Here is a 21,150-nt window from a genome sequence, read left to right as displayed (position 1 = left end):
GGTGCATGAATACAGATGCTGGCTAACTTCAGCATTCCATGAAAAAAAAAATATATATACGTTATGGACACCTCCAATCGCACCAGATTATTTTTCAATAGGACAGAAAAGATTTCTTTTGAGTTTTGTTTAATTTAAGACTTAACGCTTCAAATTGTTTGTTTTTAATTCTGGTAAAGCCTGGATGTGATGTGCCAAAAGGCTGAGGAGTTTCAGAGAAAGCTTAAGCTTTTCTTGAGATTTGTGATCAAATTTGTTTGATGAAACATATGAGGACGCTGCAACTCTGGCAGGACCATCCACCACGGCCGCTGGTCCAAAACCAACAGGCTGCTGTGCTACATGGGGCATCTGAGGGGCCACAGAATTAACACGGAGCAAAACACTAGAATAAAGGCAGAAACACACAAGGATCTAATGGTATGAACACTTAGACAAATACACAGTATGTTTACCTGTAGGATTTTATTCATTTTTAAACCTACAATGAGAATAAAACTCAAACATGATCAAAGGCTATGACGATAAAAGTATAACAGGAAAAGGCTGTTGACTTTACAGCTACTTACATCAACTTTCCTATCATAAGTGGAGCAGAGTGGAATAAAATGAACTGATAATTCACATTAAATGTTACATTATCTTATCCTCGACCTTTACATAATTAAAAAAGATGTCTAAAATTGTAACAGATGGAGAATTTTTTTTTTGGCAAAGTTTGTCCCTCACTTACCCTTCCTGAAGAAAAACACTTGATTTACCAACTTTAAATACATCTTCAAGTAACAAATGCATGTTTTTTTTCCTTGGAACAATTGTTAAATTAAGTTAAAACCAGATGTAGACAGGGCTAGGCAGAGATTCAGAGGATGCTTGCAACTCAAAGGAATACAAATGATTGGTTCACATTTACACTGAAAAAGAAGTCCCTGATAGAGGATGTAAAACAAAATATTCACATTCTGTTTGCTTAAGTAAATATTGACATGGTTGCAGTATTCCCCCTTCGCCTGCCCATACATCCTCTTTCATGCTGAACAATTCAACATAGTCCAGTTTAAAATATTCACCGAAACAGACAGCTTCCATGGTCGAGTCCCTCATACACACATGCACGCACACACCTCAAAAGGCAATCTCACATCTCCTCGAAGGCGCGTGGGGTGTATTTAAGGAATTCATTTGATTTAACTTTGTCTATCAAAATATAGAATTCATTAATAATACATGGAAGGGCTAAAATACAGAGCAAATGAACAAAGAAACTAATAATAAAAAGCATTTTTTCTTTTTGCTTAATACAGTAGCTATAGGACCACACCGTTCAAAGTTCAAGCATTGACAAAGGTAAAAGGGTCTTCAGATTACTGAGACTATGCCTGTGCCTTTGCTCAGCTGTGGTTATAGTTCAGCCTTGTAGCCTGATCTCAGATCAGATGTTTAGAGTACCCACAACACCCTCCTGCCGATTTCATTATGGCCTCATCTTTTCGTCTTATCATGTCGCTGTTGTTTTTTCTGCTCAGACTTTCTGAAATGCTTTGCCAGGTCTGGCCAGTGAGCAAAATTCAGTTAAGCTAAAAAAAAAAAAAAAAGTATCCGATTAAAAACAAAATAAAAAGTGTTTCAGTTAAAACCACAATCTGGGATTTAAAATTCAAAGTCATCTTCTGCCATGTCGATGGCCCAGGCAAACTTCTCCCGCTGGGTTTTGTTGTAGATTTTCTCAATGGGAATGTTCCATTTCTTACACCTAGGAAATGAAAGCAGACAGAAATGAATTACATGTGCATCGCTGTCCCCAACAACAAAAATCATTGGAAGCAGAGAGTGATGTTTTGATAACCAAATAATTTGTGAAAAATTATGTAAAGACATAAATAAATATCTTACCAAGCCACAGAGATGCGAGGGTCCAGATAGTTGAGCTTGGATGTGCCGAGGGCGATCTGCTTGTTCTCTTCACGATCTGTCGCCTGCACCTCCAGCTTCATCAGCTGCTCTTCTATCCTCTCAACCGCCTTCTTCTTTGACTCCACAGACCTACAGATGGACGAGACGCACAGGCGTTTAAACACATGGCTGACCAGAGGTAAACTATCAATCTAAACAAAGCCTTCCATACTCACTTTTTGGATTTTTCGTCTCTCCGTACTTTGGCATCAGCCTTGGAACTTTTCAGGTCTCTCCTGGCGTCAGCAAGCTGGTCCCTTTTAGCATCAATCTACGAAGAAACCAAAATTGATAGTTGATAACAATAATAATCTATTTTAACCATTCTTGTGACGTATTTGTCTGAAAATTGGATGACTCATTAAAACATCAATGTAAATATCCACCAAGCTCTTGCAAGTAAACCATCTGATTTCCAATGATGCTCACGATTACTTGAACTGTACGGTGATGAAATACATTGTATTTGCAATCTTGTCTATAACGGTTAAAGAGAAAATAATTGTTTGTAAAATGCTGACCTGCAGGATTCAAACACCACTTCCTCACCTTAGTCTGCAGGTTCTGCATGGACTTCTCAAAGGTCTTCGGTGCAGCTCTTTGATGGTTACACAGAATGGCCACAGCCCTGTTGGCCCTGTTGTAGGACAGGATCTTGGCTGGAACGTTCTCATCCGCTAGAGTCAGAATAGAATCGGTTTTCAGTTAATGATGTGTGCAAAATGACTGAAAAGGGGGTTTCAGCCAAGTACCGTCTCGGCTGATGAGAAAAAGTGGTTGTAGATCTGTAGGTAGACACATACCACTTGTGAGCTGCTTCAACTGCTGCTGCAGGGTGATTGAAGCGTTGAAGGTACGGAAAACTTTGGCAGTCAGACCATCCATCAGCTCCTGAAGGTGCTTGTTCAGAATAGAAGTCTGAAGACAAACCATGAGAGCAATCATTGTACAATAAAACGGGTGTTACAGCTGGTATAGGTCAATCCTGTATTTTGAATGTTGGACAGTGAAGGTGTGGTTTTGCTTACGTTCAGGCGATCAAACACGTCATCATCAGGCTCCTTGTTCTCCATAAACAACTGAAGGTTCTTAAATACCTTTAAGAGGCAGAACAAACATGAATACATAGGCAAAGTTTGCACACTTAAATTGAGAGCACTGCTTTAGGGTCCTTACCCTTTTCTCCACAGGGACTTTGTTGTAGTAGCGGATGGAGTCTTTACCCAGGAAGTCAAACTCCACCACAAACTCCTGACCATCATTATCTGGGTAGAGTTTGATGTGTTCAACTCTCAGGGAACAGCAGCCCACAGTGTCGGCGGTCTCTCCTTCCTCCTTCTCATTTCCTGCTCTCAGGGCCAGCTAGAGCACATCAGGACAGATGGATTAAAGTCGGCTTATAAAGACATTACTTTGACTGCAGCCAGTGTTTAAGCACTATAAACCCCACTTGCAGGTAACAGTCATTGTTAAAAAGCAATTACACTACATTAACTACCTCCAGCTACACACACTCTCAGGACAATGTCAGTAGCAATCCCCCTCACCTTGTCGATGAAGTAGAGAGCCACAGCCCTTTGTCGGATCCTCATCTCCTTGGACTTCCAGTCTTCACGGTACTGGTTCCTGATGCGGTCCACGATTTTCTTCAGCCCACGGGCTGTTTCATACTTCTGCCAATCCTTCTCTCCCTGCAGGCAGACGGTACAATGGAAAAGACAATAAGAAACTAATAATTACATGGGGCCATGTTGTGCCATGTGTGTCAAAGTCAGAGGGAACGCCAATGGAATTAGTAGGATGTGACCCAGGACAGAGTGTTCCCTGCTCAGTAAACTACTGCAAGTAGCCATTTTCACTTTAACACTGTGAAATGAGAAATTACTATGTGCTCAGATTTTACAATCCAGATGAGAAGAAAAACCTTTCAGAATATTAATCATTTGAAAAGATCCAACATGACCCTATGAGACAAACTCTAAACAGAGGATGCTGATAGAAAAATATGCTGTTCTATCAATGTTTGACCCAAACTGAAGAATTTAGCCAAGACTCACTTTAACCCATTAAGACCTGATGCAACACAAGTTTAAATATATACACAAACTATAAGAACAGATTCGACCATATCATTGTTTAAGAAAACTGATGATGAAATTCAGTGATTTGCTGAAATACTTGTTGCAATGGCGAAATGCGTTAAGGGGAATGCAACAAGTCTTAGAGCGCTCTTAGAATGAAAAAATTTATTAATACGATAATATAAGTATTAATTGAGATTCAGATCATAGATAATGTTCCTGCTGACCAGGGCTCATTGCAAGAAATGTGTTCGATAAGGAGGAGGAAAGTAGAATCATGGATAGTTTGACAGAGTTGTTGAGTCTTTTTTTATGTTATACCTGGATTAGGGCAACAGCAACTATTGACAAGGAAAGTCAAATATTTAGGCAATCAAAAGTTATCCTCAGGTTTTCAGTGGTCATTTAAAAATAAAAATAAACACTTTCATTCCCTTAGGTCTTAATGGGTTAAACCAGGTCCAAACCTTCTTGTAACACAATTCAGTCTACCTTGATCCTAGAGCTGGGGTTGAGCATGATGTACTTGATCGAGCCTTGAATGTTTTCCGTCCACGACACCAGCCATGTCACCTTGTTGTCATGACGAACCTCTTTCCACTTTTTGCCCGAGGGAGGCTCAGGGTGCTTGGAGTCCCTGTGAGGAGCACATTTAATATTTAGATCATTATGCTCCCTTAACATCATTCATCTGCACTGACCAAGCAAACCTGAGCTCACCTGCTGCAATTGACAATGATGTCTTGAGGCCTGATGCGGCGTTTGAGCATGCCCATCTTTGGATGATCTCCACGACCACGGAACAGGCCCGGGGGCTCAATGCGAAAGTTAGCAATACGTTCTCTGTGGTTGTCCATGATGCAGAAGCCGTACTCCTGAAGGAGGCGTTCGTTCTCCAACTTTGTTTGCTACAGGGGGAGAAAAACAAAGCATCAGAATCTTTCCTTTATGGGATCAACATTATGAAGAGAAAGAAAAACCTAATGAATCAGGGGGGATGTGGAAACCTTACAGGTACAGTAATTAAAGTGCCTATATTTTGGCAATATAGGCTCATAATTTTTATTTGGGCATTTACAAGAAAAGGTTGGCCTGCCCTAAAAAATTAGGGCAGGCCAACACATTTGTTGGAGATGTTTTTTGAGACCCTATGCAAGTTGTGTTATTAGCTTAAAGGACTGCCTTGCTCTTGGTATGCCCCATATACCACGGTGTGTAGAAACTGTCCCACTTCTTTGGAGCATCAACTTTTATTGCAAGTTTTCATGTAAAAGACGAGGGGATAGCCGAGACAAAAATATGTACACAGCCTTTTTCTACGAAATGTGCAGTAGAATATTTAACCATTTACTCTAGATCAAGTTCATTAAGGATACAACAAACATTTTAGTAACTGACCAGTTTCTCGTCCTTCGTCTTGGCCTTTCTGGCTTCAGACTGTGCCTTGAAGTATTCGCTCATCTCACCGAAGTCGCACTTTTTCAGGTCTGTGATCTTACTCTTTTCCTCCGAGTTCATTTCCTGTAATCACACTACACTCAGTCACAAGAATCTTTGGAAAATATTTCGCAAGGCATCTAGAGGTTTATCAATAAAAGTAAATTTTTCCTACCTTCCTCCAATCTTTGAAGAAGTTTTTGCGGAAAATATCCTTCGTTGTGTATTCATGGTCGAGCATTTTTGCAAAGAATGTGGCCACCTCTTCTGCTTCTGGACTGAGCTTCATGACTTTACCTAAAATATACAAAAACAAAGTTTTACAACTGCCATCATGTTGATATACTGAACAGTCTTTAAAGGATTTAAAAGAAGAGTTCTAGTGAGTACCCAACTCTTACCATCATAGTGAAATTTGACATGGCTAGGAAGAGGTTCATATGGGGGAGCAAAGACCGGCCCTTTGTGTTCCAGAAACTTCCACTTGGAACCGTCTGTGTATCTCTCCTCTTCCCACCTGGAATCAATCAATAAAAGGAGTTTGAATTTACTAGAAGAATTTAATATTTCACAGGCCAACAATAACATGCAATATATCCACAGAGGACCCACCACCACCGTTTACTATCATGTTAGCATTGGTTCAGCTGGCCAACTCACCATTTCCACTTCTCCTCTGGCTCTTTCTTTGCTTTCTTTTTCCCATCGGCCACTTCTCCTTTTTTGTTTTTTATCTTTTTTGACTTGATGTCCTAAGAAGGGAATAGAAACCAAGTGAGTTCTCTCAGGGAAAATATCCTTTTCAACACAGACTCAAGTCTCTCCAGTTCTTCAGGTTAATTGTGCAAAATATACTGCAGAAAACTGCCAAAGAGTTGTTGTTTTTTTCTTTGTTTACAGAAAGTCTACATCCAACAGCAGGTTTGTGCAATGTTGTAGCCTTTGCTTACCTCAACTGGTTTCCTTTTCTTGGCCTTCTTGTCATTTTCGGTCTTTATTTTCTTGGGCTTGAATTCAGAGCTGAAAAAGAAGATACCATATCTCAAACTTAGGTCACAGAAAACTACATTGATTCCCTAACAATATGAAGTAGACATTAAAGACAAGTAAGAAGTCGAATGGCATTGGCTACGCACTCGTTATCATCATCCCGTTCTCTTTTTAGGGACTTAGGAGAGTGGTAAAAGTTATCTTCGGGCTCAGACTTCACATGTGGAGGAGGGCTGCAAAAGAAAAAGCAATGATATAATTAGAAATAGTATCATATGAATCATACCTGCTGATAGCCTAAGTAAAGTGAGTAAAGTGGCGTAAAGACTTACCTGGCAAAGCCATTCTCTTTTTCTTTTTTGATTTTACCATCAAGGGATTTCATCTGAAAAGGGTTTACACACAGTTGCACAACTTTTATGCGAAAAAGAAAAAAGATCATAAAAAACTTGCCAACCGACAAGATTGACAGTTCAATCGTTACAAAATGGTAAATCATCAATGCTTGTTCTAAAAGCTGTGTGCTTAATTTTGCTTGCAGGCCTAAACATACTTGGTTGGAATGGAAAGAATAAGAGCAAATTGGTTACTCCCATCCATGCCCTAAAGATTCACCTTATTTGAAGACAATTTCCCTAAGTTTAGCAAGAGCAATGCCAAAACAATACTAAAGTACAAGTACCTCTGTCTAGCTGATGGAAGCCTCCTGACTTTATGGAGAAACCAAAACTAAGTTCCTGTGAACATTTAATGTCAGGATTCATGGCACATATTGGCCAAATATAATCACAATCGTAACAGAAAAAGAAAACTAAAACAATTTACAGATTTTGGTCGTATTTAAAAAAAGGTCAGGGGCCATGAAGTGCCTGAGTTGACAGAGTAATACAAAAATCATAATTGTCAGCCCAAAAGTCACATTAGATATTCACCCACAAATCATTTTGCATAGTTATTCACCTTATCCTCCTTCCTCTTCTCCTTGTGCTTGTCCTTGTATTTGTCTGTGCTGCCATCTTTGTGCTTCATCTTTTCCTTGTCTCTGTGTTTCTTGTCAGAGGGGTCCTTGTAGTCGCTATAATTTAAAGAAACACATGACACAGGATGTTTCAGCTTGCAGCATCTAAAACCAAAAATCCTACAATAATCAAATGGTACGTATTGTCCACACCAAGCAGAAACCAACACAACAGTCTGGAAGGACACCCGTCATACCCGTTGCCATGCTTTGCCTTCTCCCGTTCCTTATCCTTCTTGTGGTCCTTATGTTTGTGTTCCTTCTCTTTGTACTTGTCTTTATGCTTGTGAGAGTCTGAGAAGAGAACAGGGTTACATTCTTCAAAAGCACACAAAGCATTACATGAATTTATCCAACAGAGGACTGAATGGTGCTGGGATTACAATAAACGTGTTTACATTAGGACCAAGAAGTACCTAATGGCCCAAGTATGAGCAGTATGAATCAATATGCAAGTGTCTAGGGCGAACAAAGTGCACCACAATTTGAATGTCATACAGCATGTAAACAGAAAATGTATTCAGGGTAGCACAGCACCTCCTACTGCCCGTATGAAACGCATTGTTTGAGACAATATGAAACAACTAACAGGTTGAAACATGCACGTGAACAAGGTTTTTTTTCCCTTTAATTTGTGCGTCACAGCAGACTGTTTATGGAAAATAAAAAATCAATTGCAAAAATAAAGTGTCAACAGCCAATCTTTACCAGGAAACATTGACAAACTAACAGGTCCTTAAAAACAAGATGCCCACATGTCTATGGTCCAGCAGTGGAACACAAATATCACCCACATGTCCTTGGCATTACTGTAAAACTAGACGTCTTTGCTGACCAATTATTACAAGAAGATTGGACTTATGTGGTCCCCTAAGATCTCTACACAAAATTGTGACGTGATAAGTGGAGACGCTGTTGAACTCTGTCACATAACTGATAAACTGTAAAACATATCTGACAGACGTTTGACTAAAGCTCCACCCTACCATCAGCTTTCGGGGGTCATACAAATTCAGAATATACCTCTGCCACTGACTAGCAAACAATTGTTAGTTAATGTATGCACAAGTACAACATGTACCTTTAAAATGGGTGAGCATATTGAATTCTAGCAGGGCCATCTTCATAGTGGTGACAAAGTAAATGATAGACCCACAATTCGGTTAAGCCCAAGCTGTTTTACACCAGTCTAAAGGAAACACAACTCTGACATCGTAGAGGTGTTGGAAAGGCTTTATGATCCTCAGACAAGTGTCACATTGCTTTGGGATGAAAACCCCCAAAAATTGCCTGTTCTGGTTGTCTAGAGGATTTCTGCATTAAGGGTGCAGAGAAAAACCAAGCTCGTATCAAAAAATTCACCATGCTTGCTCGCTGGACAATCTTATACTGATGTAAAATATCTTGTCTCAAAACACTGAAGAGATGTTCCATTTTTTCAGTTTGTTTGAAAAATGGTCGTGAAGCTGATTTTTTTTTTAAAATAGAAAAAAAAACTTCTTCTTGTATGTCTACCAGTGGTGTTTATTATGTCTAGATTCAGGTCAGACAGGTTATAATTGTGATGAATAAAAAAAAACGAAAATTCACTTTTAACTTTAAAGGTTGTCAAGATCATCCAATACACAATTTAATGCAATGTGATGATTGCTACTGAAACGTGGGTTCAACTTTAAAACGCTGTACTTTCCCCTACCGCGGGAGTTCTAGGTTTCACTAGGCAAAATAAACAAAAAATAACATTAGATCGCCTTTATAAAAATCTATTCTCTCATGGGCCGCCACATGGGAAGCCTATGTAGCCCTGTGCCTTCGCATTGCTCCTCCACACTCAGCCATCTGCACTTCCCAGCCTGGGTTCAGCTTGCAGCACAGTCAGGCCGCTACACCGAAAAAGAAAATGGCGCAGAGACTAAGTCCTCAACCCCCAAACCTTCACTTTCAGGTGGGAAATGCGGTGCTAAAAGCGGACCAACAAGCCCATCCGAGGCGATAAACTGATAAAACACCTCAACGTGCGTGGCATTATGGACTCCGATCGAGAAAATTGTTTGCGGAAAAGCTCAAACAACACCTCCCTTTTGAACAATAGGCGCTTGTGAGTGAGACAGAGGACTTAGTCTCTGGACGCCATTTCTGTCCTCTGCTGAGAACTATCGTAACGTTGCATTAGAACAGTAAAAACAAGTCGGACCGGGAGGAAAACAGTCATTTTAATCGGGTATCTGACACTGATGAACTTACCATTGACTCGAGAGCCACAGTCAATCTGAAAAACAGAAACACAGATGAATGTTACATTCCGTAGTAGCTAACTAGCCGGCTAACTAACTTTGAACTTGCGGGGCAGCAAAGCGACAGTTTGCTATGTAGCCCGCTAGCTCGGCTAACGTGCTACTCTGGATGGGAATATGGCGTAGCGGCTAACACCGGAGCCGCTACGGCTAGCATTAGCTGCAGCTAGCACCAGTTCACATGCAGCGTTAACCCACTTTCCCTTCGCCAACGACACTAAACTGGGGGCTAACTAGACCTCAGCTACCCGCGACATCATAAAGAAAAAAATGGGGACACTTGTCAAGTCGCTGTTGACAACTAAATGTGCGCTAGCAGATACTATTCACAGTTAGCAAGTTACCCTGTCAAAACCAAACAAAATCAACGGTGGCGAGGGACCGAGTGCGAGAAGCAGCAGCGATGACACCGCAAAACCCACTCCACGTTACCTGGTCCTCGTTGTGGTAATGATCCCCACTCATTTCCAACGAGTTGTCGGGAGGAGAAATTAAAAAAGAGAAACGTGGAGCCACGGCACACACCGGTGAGTGAAGCAGGCAGAATGAAGAAAAGACCCGGTTGTGTAAGAGTAAGTCTGAAATTTACACTAGTGCGCATGCGCCTCAGTTTAAATGGTAGCGAGCAAGCGTGGCTCCTCCTCTCGACAAAACGTGTTGCTGCTGCTCAGGCCCTGACACACACACACACACACACACGCACACACTCACACACACTGTGCTGACTGAGGCAGGGTACACATGGAGCAGGAGAACACTGTGATCCAGGCTCACTCCTCCACTTGATTATCATTTTTTTGTTTCTATTCTGTCCATCTTATATGATCTAATTTTTTTTTACTACTGTATTATCCCGCCTATAGTGTATTCGTATTTATATATATTTATATATTTATCTTGCTCATAATGTATTCATCGTTCTTATATCATACAATTCTTCTTAATACTGTACTATTCCATATATATTTCTTACTGTACATATCTTATTTATTTACATTTCCACTTTAAATATGCACAATACTCTGCACTTTTACTGCTTTTTTTGCACATCTGGTTAGATGCTAAACTGCATTTCGTTGTATAAGTGCTTGTACTGTGCAATGACAATAAAGTTGAATCTAATCTAATCTAAATGACAAGGGTCACAACGACACAACCCTTATTTGATTAATCTCCAATGGGGACAGCCTGGCTTCCTGGTGCAGCCAGAACTACCTGGAGCTGAACACTTGTAACTTTAGAGATGGTAGCAGACTTCAGGAGGAGCCCAGCCCACACCGCCCCCCTCACCATGTGCGACTCCCCAGTAAAACAGTGGAGTCTTTCAGATTCCTGGGGACGATCATCGCACAGGACCTGAGATGGACGGAGAACATCACCTCCACCATCAAGAAGGCCCAGCAGAGGAGGTTCTTCCTGCGGCAACTGATGAAATTCAACATGCCGCGGAAAGTGATGGTTGAGTTTTATTCAGCCATCATTGAGTCCATCCTCACCGCATCTATCACCGTCTGGTTCGCTGCCTCCACTGCCAAGGACAAGGGCAGACTGCAGCGGATCATTCGGTCAGCCGAGAAGGTCATCGGCTGTGACCTGCCGGCTCTCCTAGACCTGTTCCACTCCAGGACCAGTAAGAGAGCAGGCAAGATCATTGCTGATCCTTTCCATCCCGGTCACCACCTATTCCAGAGACTCCCATCCGGAAAAAGGTTCCGGGCTATCAGGACTAAAACCTCGCGCCACCAGAACAGTTTTTTTCCTATGGCAGTGGGGCTCACAAACAAGCCCCCTGCATCACACTGACTCTGCTGACCCCCCCCCCCCCCTGCACATAATTTATAACTATATATTATTGGCACTATCACCAATCTCTACACCTTAGAACCGCACCTGCCGATAACACTCTTACTGTATATATTGTTGTTCTATATTGTTGTTTTATGTACAGTGCACCAACCACACCAAGGCAATTTCCTGTATGTGCAAGTATACATGGCAATAAAAATTATTTTGATTCTGATTAACTGTTCATTATTAATCTCTCTCTGGGAAATTCCCCCATCATTTACAAGTATTGCTTGCTACTTATTATTACATTACTGGTTTTTGATTTGCTGCTGTAACATTTCACATTTACCTACTGCGGGACTAATATAGGATTATCTTATCTTGTCCTATCTTATGAAGATGTAGCTTTGTGTACTTTAATTAATAATAATATCAAATATCTACAATCAGTATCATCATCATGTCTGAGATTTGTCTTTCCTGTTACCTGTTTCTTTAACCTCACTCATTCTTTTGTGATTCAGTGAACTTGCATATCAATATTAACTTCGTATGTTATCAAATGGCAAAGCTGAAAACAAATTACAGACATAATAAGTAAATATTCACATATATGTCACGTTAAGTTAGAATAACGCTCATGTACAGTCTGAGCTGCCTTCAAGGCCTTGGAGTATTGCTCCTTTTTATGATTCAAAAATCATGTGAAGAGTCTGTATTTATATAAACTTTTTCTAGTGTTGATGACTTAAAGCACTTGACAGAACCATTCACCCCTGCACACACACATTCATAGAGTGCATCCGTGTGCAGCACTTTCTCTATTACACATCAATCATACAATCTCGCCTGTCAGAGGGAATATTGGGTTCAGTATTTTGTGTCACAAACTTGAGGGAAGACAGACAGGATAAAGTGCGTAATAACTGGTTCATTGCAAATAAAAAAACACAAGTAGTTAACAAACATGGGCTGTGGAGAGAAGACATATTAGCAGTGAGTGGCGTGTATGTGTGTGGTGTAGTAAGCAGCCAAAAGATCCACCTAACCAAGCATGGACTGGGGAGGGAAGGGGAGAGAGAGAGAGAGAGAGAGAGAGAGAGAGAGAGAGAGAGAGAGAGAGAGAGAGAGATAGAGAGAGAGAGCAGGCCCATACAGGCTTGGTAAGACCTACACCGGAGCCACCACATTACTCTGTGGACCCTCCATGACAGGCTCCTGCAGGAAAAGGTCAGCTGCAAAAGCAGAGAAAGTACAAAGGAAGGGGCCGTAACACCCCCTTCATAAATTGTGGTTCCTAGTAGCGGCGATGAATAAACCAAAATCAACGGTGATCACCTTCTCCATAGTTTGCCACACAATATATTACCAATAATCCACCTGTTTTACTGTCTTCATTCAGAGCTGCATCCACCAGCAGATCCCTCCATCTCTCCAACCTCAGCTACCCTCAGGAACAGCTAAAGAGGATGAGATGAGGAGAGGAGAGCTTGTGAAGGTAGGGTCTGTTGAATACACAGAACAACCACTAAGACCATTAAGAAACCAGAGGCCCAGTTAGATGAACAAGTATCACTAATGTTGTTTGTACAGCATATATTGAACCTCGGGCCTCCAACTGTTTCCTCTTTTCCTCTGACACGTGATAAAACACTTAACCAGTTCAGCAACTGGGATCAAACCACGGACCTTCTAGTTGGTGGACGTCCTCCTGAGCCACAGTTAGGATGTGTGATTCATGAGACAAAAGTCTGCACTGTCCTCCACAACCTTGACACACTTAAACTTAATTAATACATACAGATTATTGCAGCTTTATTTCTGAAATACCATTCAAAGACCATGTTTATGAATGGCGTTCGAGGAAAACTCCAGCACTAGATGGCGATGTAGTCCATTATATTACCTACTACAACTGCCCCCGCATGTCAGAGCCTCAGAGCCTCAAATCACTACTTCCTGTTTAGACTAGACCTTTTTCCTCCCATACATATCATGTATTATTCCATGCTACAAAATGCTGCTTACATACAGGGTAATACTGTCATCTATATATGCATTCCATGGTCTAATTAAAACTCAAGTTAGAATGCCCGGGATTTTAATTGAATACACAAATTAGTTTATATTTACATCAGGACCAGTTATCCAGACTGGACAAACTAAACACCTTCTCAGTTTTATGACACTTGAAGTCTACCACAGGTTCTCTCATGCTTGGAAGGGGAGGGGGAGATGAGGGGTATTCAGCTGCAAAATGCAACTTCACAACTAGATGTCCCCAAAGTCTAAAAACTGAGTCAGTGTTTAGATCATAAGTGACGATCTGGTGTTTAGATGACAGAAGCATCAAATAAACATGGCACCAAGTGGTTGAATGAACTTTAATGTACCAAGTAACAGACAGTACAAGAATATAGACAACAACAAAAATGAGATGCTACAATGAACTCATTAAAAAACCTCAAAGAATAAATAACAACCGCAAGACATTTAAGAGACACAGAGGGCAATGATGAGGAAAAGCGTGCAAAGTGTGTGTATGTATTCACCCCTCATTCTTTCTTTTACATAGTCAACATCAACTGACACAGAGCAAGCAAAGTCAATGTTATTTTTCTCTTCAAAATTATTGTCTCTTTCCATTTAGTTTTAAACATCCACTTCAGTTCCTGCTATTTGGACGTATTAACCAACAGAACATATTGCTGATAGGCAGAGGTGCAAGGTTATTGGGGCACTGTTGTGAGAATGGCATGTCTTCATCTTTGTCGGCGTTCAAGGCTCCTGATGGTTTGGTATTCAAAGTGGCGTGGCTGGGCTCTGGTATAAAAACATATAGGAGTCACACAGAAGCCTACGCGTCAGCTCAGGAGTCTGAGAGGGGTTGGCCCGAGCCAGCTCCTCCTCCGGCTGGGACAGGAAGTCGCCCAGCTCCGGACAAGCTCGGATCTCTGGAATGTTGAAGCCACTTTGATCGTCACCTGTAAGAAAAGAGTGGCCTCTAGATTAGACGTCTTCTTGAGAAGAGATAAAGTGCAGTCACATGCGTCAGAGTGTGCCCTTATCTAATGATGTCAAGGCAGCATTATCAGAAAATAAAGCAGTCATGTGTAACCACTTCACAGAATAAAACCAAAACATGTCAGCGTTTGCACGAACATCAGGATAAAATAAAAACAAGGCCAAGAAATTACCCATAAACAAAAGTAAAAGAAACCAGCTGAGACCCATCTTACCGCATCTGTCTGCCATGCTGTCAAAGAAGAGCCAGGAGCGCGGGTCAGGGCCATATTTGACAAAAGACACATAGTGGCTGGTTTGAATGCAGAGCACAGCAAACAGCTGCATCACGTGTCTGGGCACAGGAGTGTCAGGGGCGACATTTGCTGGAACCTGTAGAGGTTTGGGGGAGTGACCCTGCCGGGTGTGATGACTGTGCACCTGTTGAACAAAAAGAAAAGTCACATTAAAATCATCTTCTAGTTACATTCACCAAGGAGATGGATGTAAAACCAATTTTATTGAATTCTGAAGGGGGAAGTATAATCCAAGCAGGTACCCAATAAAATTTGGGGCAGAGCAGCATTTTTTATATTTTCACCAATTTTGATTAATTGGTCTTGATGAAAAATCTAGGTGACTGATATTTAGAGCCGTATTTCACATGAACTCCAGAGAACGTCCGCTGAATTGGGTAAGGACTTTCTCCAGAGTTTTCCTTTTCCGCAGATTCTCTGCTCATATTTGTTCATAACACAGAAATCTCCTGAGCATGTTTTTGTTTATGGAACATTAACATCGCCATCAGTCCTAATCACCATCATCTTTGTCTTCTACGTGTATAGCACCACTTTTTTATCCTTTTTTTTGCTTTTTGAGCATGTTGATTGAATACAAGTGGACAGTTGGCCCTTGTTGAAGAAATGCTGTTTACCACGTGATATTGCAGTTTACCTGTGTGTTGCAGGTAGTGCAGAACTGTTTGATTCTTCCTGGCTGTAGTTTGCGATCTGGTAGACACTGAAGACACTCGTACTCGGCCAAATTTCCACAGACGAAGCATTCTCTTGGAGCTGTTGGGGAAAAATAGGTGATACACAAGCATCTTAAAAACACTGAGTTAAAGATGGGGTTCCTTTCACATGCTAAGATATGAATTGGTGCAAATTGTACCGGCTCCTCACAGTTGTATAGAATATCTGTGATATCCAGCTCAGTGGAGGGGATGATGTGAGAAAACATCTTATACTTGTTTCCAAACCGTGGCATCTGAACAATGAGACAGTATGGAGCCTGAGGGACAAAAGGCAGTATTATGGTTACGTGACTGTATAGAGGAAAACTTGATAAACCCATGATGTCATCTTTGTCAAGCAAGAGCAGCACTAACCTCATCAAACTTGATGTCACCTGACAGGCAGGACGTGTCCAGCAGCTGTTGGACGGTGGGCATCTGTCCCATCTGCTCTTTTTCTAGAAAGATCTGCAAGGTGTAGGCACCCTGACATGTTTCTCGCCTCGATCTAAGAAGAAACAGCTTTTCAGTAACTCAGTCTTACGCAGCTAAATAGAACATGTCATTCAATACTGAGCAGCCCAGAGTGATTTCATACCTGAGCTTGAGAAGTGGCTCCGTGCTGAGCACCTTCTGAAAGAGGACTGTGATGAGCTCCTCAGGGTCTGCAATGAAGTGTGAAGCCACAAAATTGTAAATGTATTAAAGTGCAAGAGCAGGCATCACATGTTGTGTTGCAATGACTTTGCAAAGACCTATTAAAACACATTTGAAATCAGTGCAAGCTCGATAATGGTGCATACCCTTTTCCTCTGTTTGAAATGTGTCGCAGCCGAGCTGTTTGCGGAAATTCATGACGCTCTCAGTTGGCACAAATCCTTGTCTGAAATAAAACACATCAAAAACAAGAGCTCACAACGGAACAGCTGCACCCACCAAAACAACAAAGCCACTCCTTCTAATGTAAGCGAGGCTCAACCTTGTGTACCTTCAGTCTCAGATAGTGAATACCCATAATACAAAGACCGAGAGTACTTGTTTACCATTTGAGATTATATACAATGTCATCATGTTCTTTTGCAAACTGGCTGAGAGTAAAAGAAAAAAAAAAAAAAAAACATCTTGAAGAAAGTGTTAATACCTGCGTAAACGGTTGACTATTTTCCTCAGAGTGCAGGTTATGGGTTGCTCAGTGTCAGCAGGCTTCTTGCAGATATGATCCAGGGTCACAGACGTGCTGAACAAACTGAGGAGAGAATCACCGTCTTTTTAAAACTCAATGCAGATCTGAATACAGGTCGCATTGCTCATTTCACTTGTATCTAATCTCCAAATAAAATTACTACAGATAAATGGGGGAATTAAATAAATATGAGCCAGGCTCACGACAATGTGGCGCTTGAGACTGAAACGCCCCAAGGTATGATGAACTGGTTTTACCTGAAGAGTGTGGCATCAAGATAACAGGAGTTGATATGACCCTGAATCCCCTTCATTCTTCCCTCTAACAAAGACAAGGCCTCTGACTCAGGGATAGGTGGTGCGTCCTCCTCAGGGTCCTCAAATGGAGGAACTTAATAAAAAGCAAACAAACACATGTTGAAAGCTATTGAATGAGGTTTAAAACACAGATCATTTCAGGGGTAGCTTTAGGTCTGGGAAACGTAGTGTTCTGCAGAAGTTTCTGACAAGGTTTAAACACAGCCAAACTGGACACTGGAAGTTCATAGGACTGTCAGAAATGTTCAAATGGATACTGATAAAAAAACAAAGAAAACAGTGATTCAATCCAGGAAGTGCATTACGTGCCATTGACTTCATTTGTCCTGCCAAGGGTGTGAACAGTAAGTCAGTTAACCAGATTAGAAAGCATGACTTGCGACTGTATATTTCAAGTCAGCACAAATTTGATTATAAATTAGTGGAATGATGTGGTATGGGTCAGGGAAGAACCCATTGACTTGTGGAGCAGATTCCATTGAGGGGCCAGATCCAGGTTTATTGTTTTCACTTTCTTTAACATGGCGAGGGAGGGTGTTAGCCTTGGCAGATGTAAGCACTCTCCAAGTGGCCTTCTAGTTCATTCCTATTTTTTACAGAATAATTTCACACAGAGTCTTCAGAATAAATGCTTCCAATGATATCAGCACGATTCATTTGTAAATTGCTTGCTTGTGTGCATGTCCCACCAAACTAAGACAAATGTCTAACCTGGAGGTATTTCAGTGGGCTTTGAGGTCCCACTTCCTGTAGAGGAGTAGACAAATCTGCCATCAGGGCTGCACTTTGTGACAGGAACAAACAAAGCTCGGCTCGCTTTGCAGGTGAAATATCTCTGGCCTCCATAGTTCCCATCAGAGCAGCCGTTCACCTCATATTCCTGAAACAAGAAAAAAACAAATTTGATATAAAAAGGTGTCTTAGATGCATGACGCCAACTGTACTCTACAACAGAACATTCCAGTGCCTCACCAGTTCGATTCCAGCCCATTCACCAGTCTTTCCTGCAGGGACTCCCAACCACTGGACGACTCCGTAAACTGTGATCTTAGAGTTGGACATCACCTCCACCATGGATCCCACCTCCAGAGGCGCAGGAGACGCGCTGGGTTTCTGAATGACACTGGACTCCCTATGGCTCTCTCTCCCTTGGCGTGCACGGGAACTTGTGATTGGCATGGAGTTGATGCGTGTCACCGCTTTTGTGTTCAGACCTGCACAGAGGTATGGAAGGTGGGGAGAGGATGACATTGAGAAAGTCATATGACATTTTTTGGAGTTGTCACATGCCTCCTCATCAGCTTGACCTCCGGCTGACACGTCTACATATGAGGTATGCAGACAGCTAACAGTTCTAAATGTGCAAACACGCAAGACCATGTGATGAATGTAGAGTTCTACATTCCAACACGACAAGACCAGTTTTTCCGGTTGTGTGCTAGGACTGCTTCTTCCATGTCCTCTATGTAGCCCCAGGCATTTGGTAAAAACTTTCAATTACAGGATTTAATTTGCCAATTATAGGGAGTGGGAAAAGGATTTTGTTTAAAAAAAAAAAAAATCAAGCACACCACACAAAGTTATTGTGTGGTTCAGATATAGCCTTCCCAGCTCGTCAGCTATTGACATTACTCGCACTTACATTGTCCATCCTTCCAGTGCAGTCCGAGGGGAACCGAGTAAGACGGAATCACCTGGATGATGTCTGCCGCACTGAACAAGGGCAGGGGAGTGGGTTTCTTGGATGACAGGTTGTGATCACTGTCCTACAGGCAAACACAAAATAGAACAGTCAATGAAAAGCAAATGCAGTCATTAAGCAGTCAGAGTACAGGGCCAGGTAAATTCTCAGAAGCATGCGAACAATTTGCAATAATGACATCGCGCGGTGCATATCTCTCTGACAATCTTTTGACAGATTAGCGACAGATGACTGGAGATTGCATGGCAGCGATCGTCTTGAGTCATCCTAGTGTGCAGGTGCAATAACTACCTCAGGACAGATCACATGCTTCAGCTGGTTTATTCAAGACACCCAAACTTTGTGGTTATCAACTTTACTCACCACCATTTCTACCTCAAAGCCGAGCATGTAGAGGTCATCTTTGTTCTCCTTCCTCCCAATCTGCATCAGGTTCTTCACCAGGCCGGGCAGGTGTCCCTTCTTGTGCTTCACAACCACCAAGTCGTCCTGAGTCAGCTCGCAAATGGCTGAGAACAGCTGTGGGTTGCACAGCAGCTCCAGGCGCTTGCTGAAAGAGGAGACGAAGAGCAGAAGCTGGGCCTGGTGTCGGGTCAGAGGGTACGTGTCCTCCCTCCGCACCATGCCGCCGCTCTTGGGGCTCCCGACATTGCTGCCACCAGAGTACAGGAGTCCCATCAGCTCCCCACTCTGCGTCTCTGTCTCCACACGGCCGATGCATCCCCGGCAGAAGCCTTTCCTCGACTTCCCTCGTGTCACGATGAAATACTTCTCCTTCACGACAGTTTTGGAATCCATGTTTACACCCTCTATTTCCACTGATAAACAGCTCTGAAGCAGGTCACCTGTAGGAATACATTGGACTGTTACATTGTATCCTCACAGCCTCATTCTCAGACTATTTAATGACAATGTTAGGAGAAAATAAACTACCCATCATGTGATGAACAATATAAACACAATGATATAACATTTACTAGTGTAAGACAACTTATTTTAGGGCTGTCGAAAAAAACCATTATGTTTTATGTCCCACTCCTACAACAACGTGGGGCACCTGTTACCAGAGTGGCTTATCACGTGTTGTATCATGTCACTCCGCTAATGTAAGGTTTAAAACAGCTCATATTGTATGCATATAAGGTGCGCCACATTATATAGTTCCTGCTCTAAATTAAAAGGAGTACAACACAATATGTAATATATATATTTACAGTTGATTAATTAAACATACAATTGAGGGGAAACAAGGTTTCTACAAAATACATCCCCGCAAAAATTAATTTCATATTACACAAGTATATGCATTCAATCAACAATAGATTATGCTTATAAGATGGATAGGCTGTTTAAGCAAACAAGCTAAGCGGATACTTCAACACAACTGGGGAATATGTTTGTTAACATTAAACTTAACTCAACACATGAGATGCTACAAAAGCCTTGTTTTACTTACCTATTTATTGTGTAGAGAGTAATTCCTCCTCCACAGTCCGCACATGAATGAAAGCACATTGAAACACCCAGGTGACTGCAGGACTGACTGAGCTCTTCCTCCTCACTGAAGAGGAGGGTCGATTCGCGTGGATTTAAATAGTGACCGACGACGCCCACATTCAGCCCCGCCCTCACGACTGTGTCCGTCAGCCAGAGCTTCCCTGCTGGTTTATGTGATCACAAAGTATTGAGATCTCCGTTTATATCGGTGCTTTCACATTTTAAATAGTTTTAATAAATCGTTTTTTTGTTTATATTTTCCTATTTAAATAGACTATGATTTATTTTGTCACAATAAATGTTAAATACATTAAAAAGGGAAAAATAGGGGGGGACATGGAAACAACAATAAATTCTGGTAGAATTATAATTCCTTATTTGTCCCTTATGATAAATACATTTGGTTAAATCCTCCACATTATTATTAATCAGTGCGTGAAAGTATTTTGTCTTCTGCCTCTAGTGCTTTGTAAATTAAATTGTCTTGATATCAGCAAACTCACTCAAAAGAATGAATGCACAATAAGACGTTTATGTGTAGTTCACATCTATTGTTGTACTACAAGTTAGAATAAATGATATAGTGACACACATAGTCTCTCCATCATCTCTCTTTCTCTCTTCTCTCCCCTCTTTTCCGCCCATCTCTCCTCTCTCCCCCATTATTCTAGACTTAACCCAACCGGTCCAGGCAGATAGTCGCTCACACTGAGTCTGGGAGGTTTCCTCCAGTTAAAAGGGAAAGCTCCACATTCACCAAAGTGTTTGCTTGTTGTGGGAACGGTTGTGTGTAATTTTGTGAGGTCTTTATAACAGTCATTATAACAGTAAAAGTAAAAGCACATATATTAGAATATAAAGCATTGCAGTTA

At 41.5% G+C, this 21,150-nt stretch overlaps 2 protein-coding genes across 3 annotated transcripts; both read right to left on the bottom strand.

Annotated features, from left to right (window-relative positions):
• Positions 1-450: 450 nt before the first annotated feature.
• Positions 451-10,366, bottom strand: top1a (DNA topoisomerase Ia). The gene is made up of 21 exons (XM_053439377.1): positions 10,206-10,366; positions 9,724-9,748; positions 7,677-7,773; positions 7,422-7,536; positions 6,794-6,846; positions 6,608-6,694; positions 6,422-6,491; positions 6,132-6,223; positions 5,873-5,988; positions 5,647-5,768; positions 5,433-5,555; positions 4,755-4,942; positions 4,527-4,671; positions 3,501-3,644; positions 3,130-3,315; positions 2,982-3,050; positions 2,757-2,871; positions 2,503-2,630; positions 2,130-2,224; positions 1,894-2,043; positions 451-1,753 (listed from the first exon to the last, which is right to left on the bottom strand). Exons 1-21 carry the CDS (start codon positions 10,236-10,238, stop codon positions 1,651-1,653), a joined length of 2,256 nt encoding a protein of 751 aa, XP_053295352.1. The 5' UTR covers positions 10,239-10,366; the 3' UTR covers positions 451-1,650.
• Positions 10,367-13,931: 3,565 nt separating this feature from the next.
• On the bottom strand, positions 13,932-20,393 carry cyldb (cylindromatosis (turban tumor syndrome), b). 2 transcript variants are annotated; one of them, XM_053437297.1, is made up of 14 exons: positions 20,238-20,393; positions 19,145-19,626; positions 18,722-18,845; positions 18,052-18,293; positions 17,791-17,959; positions 17,020-17,152; positions 16,721-16,825; positions 16,383-16,462; positions 16,178-16,244; positions 15,955-16,087; positions 15,749-15,857; positions 15,519-15,637; positions 14,801-15,005; positions 13,932-14,545 (listed from the first exon to the last, which is right to left on the bottom strand). In XM_053437297.1, exons 2-14 carry the CDS (start codon positions 19,577-19,579, stop codon positions 14,364-14,366), a joined length of 2,103 nt encoding a protein of 700 aa, XP_053293272.1. In that variant the 5' UTR covers positions 19,580-19,626; positions 20,238-20,393; the 3' UTR covers positions 13,932-14,363. The 2 variants fall into 2 exon arrangements, 1 of the variants encoding a protein (XP_053293272.1); XR_008341596.1 differs by having other exon boundaries at positions 14,405-14,545; positions 15,738-15,857.
• Positions 20,394-21,150: the final 757 nt, after the last annotated feature.

Source organism: Pleuronectes platessa, chromosome 2, assembly GCF_947347685.1.
Source record: "Pleuronectes platessa chromosome 2, fPlePla1.1, whole genome shotgun sequence".
Classification (NCBI taxonomy): Eukaryota; Metazoa; Chordata; class Actinopteri; order Pleuronectiformes; family Pleuronectidae; genus Pleuronectes; species Pleuronectes platessa.
This window is presented reverse-complemented; position numbering and strand designations above follow the sequence as displayed.

Bases quoted from the DNA above. Each gene is read 5' to 3' on its own strand.
- cyldb (XM_053437297.1), bottom strand. From the start codon at position 19,579: ATGGATTCCAAAACTGTCGTGAAGGAGAAGTATTTCATCGTGACACGA. The intron at 16,826-17,019 runs GTAAAACCAGTT...TTCTCTCCTCAG, and splicing joins CTTGATGCCACACTCTTCAG to TTTGTTCAGCACGTCTGTGA. The intron at 16,088-16,177 runs GTATGAAATCAC...GTTTCTTCTTAG, and splicing joins GAGCCACTTCTCAAGCTCAG to ATCGAGGCGAGAAACATGTC.
- top1a (XM_053439377.1), bottom strand. From the start codon at position 10,238: ATGAGTGGGGATCATTACCACAACGAGGACCAG. The intron at 7,774-9,723 runs GTAAGTTCATCA...TTCTCTTCTCAG, and splicing joins CTGTGGCTCTCGAGTCAATG to ACTCTCACAAGCATAAAGAC. The intron at 1,754-1,893 runs GTAAGATATTTA...TTCATTTCCTAG, and splicing joins CCTCGCATCTCTGTGGCTTG to GTGTAAGAAATGGAACATTC.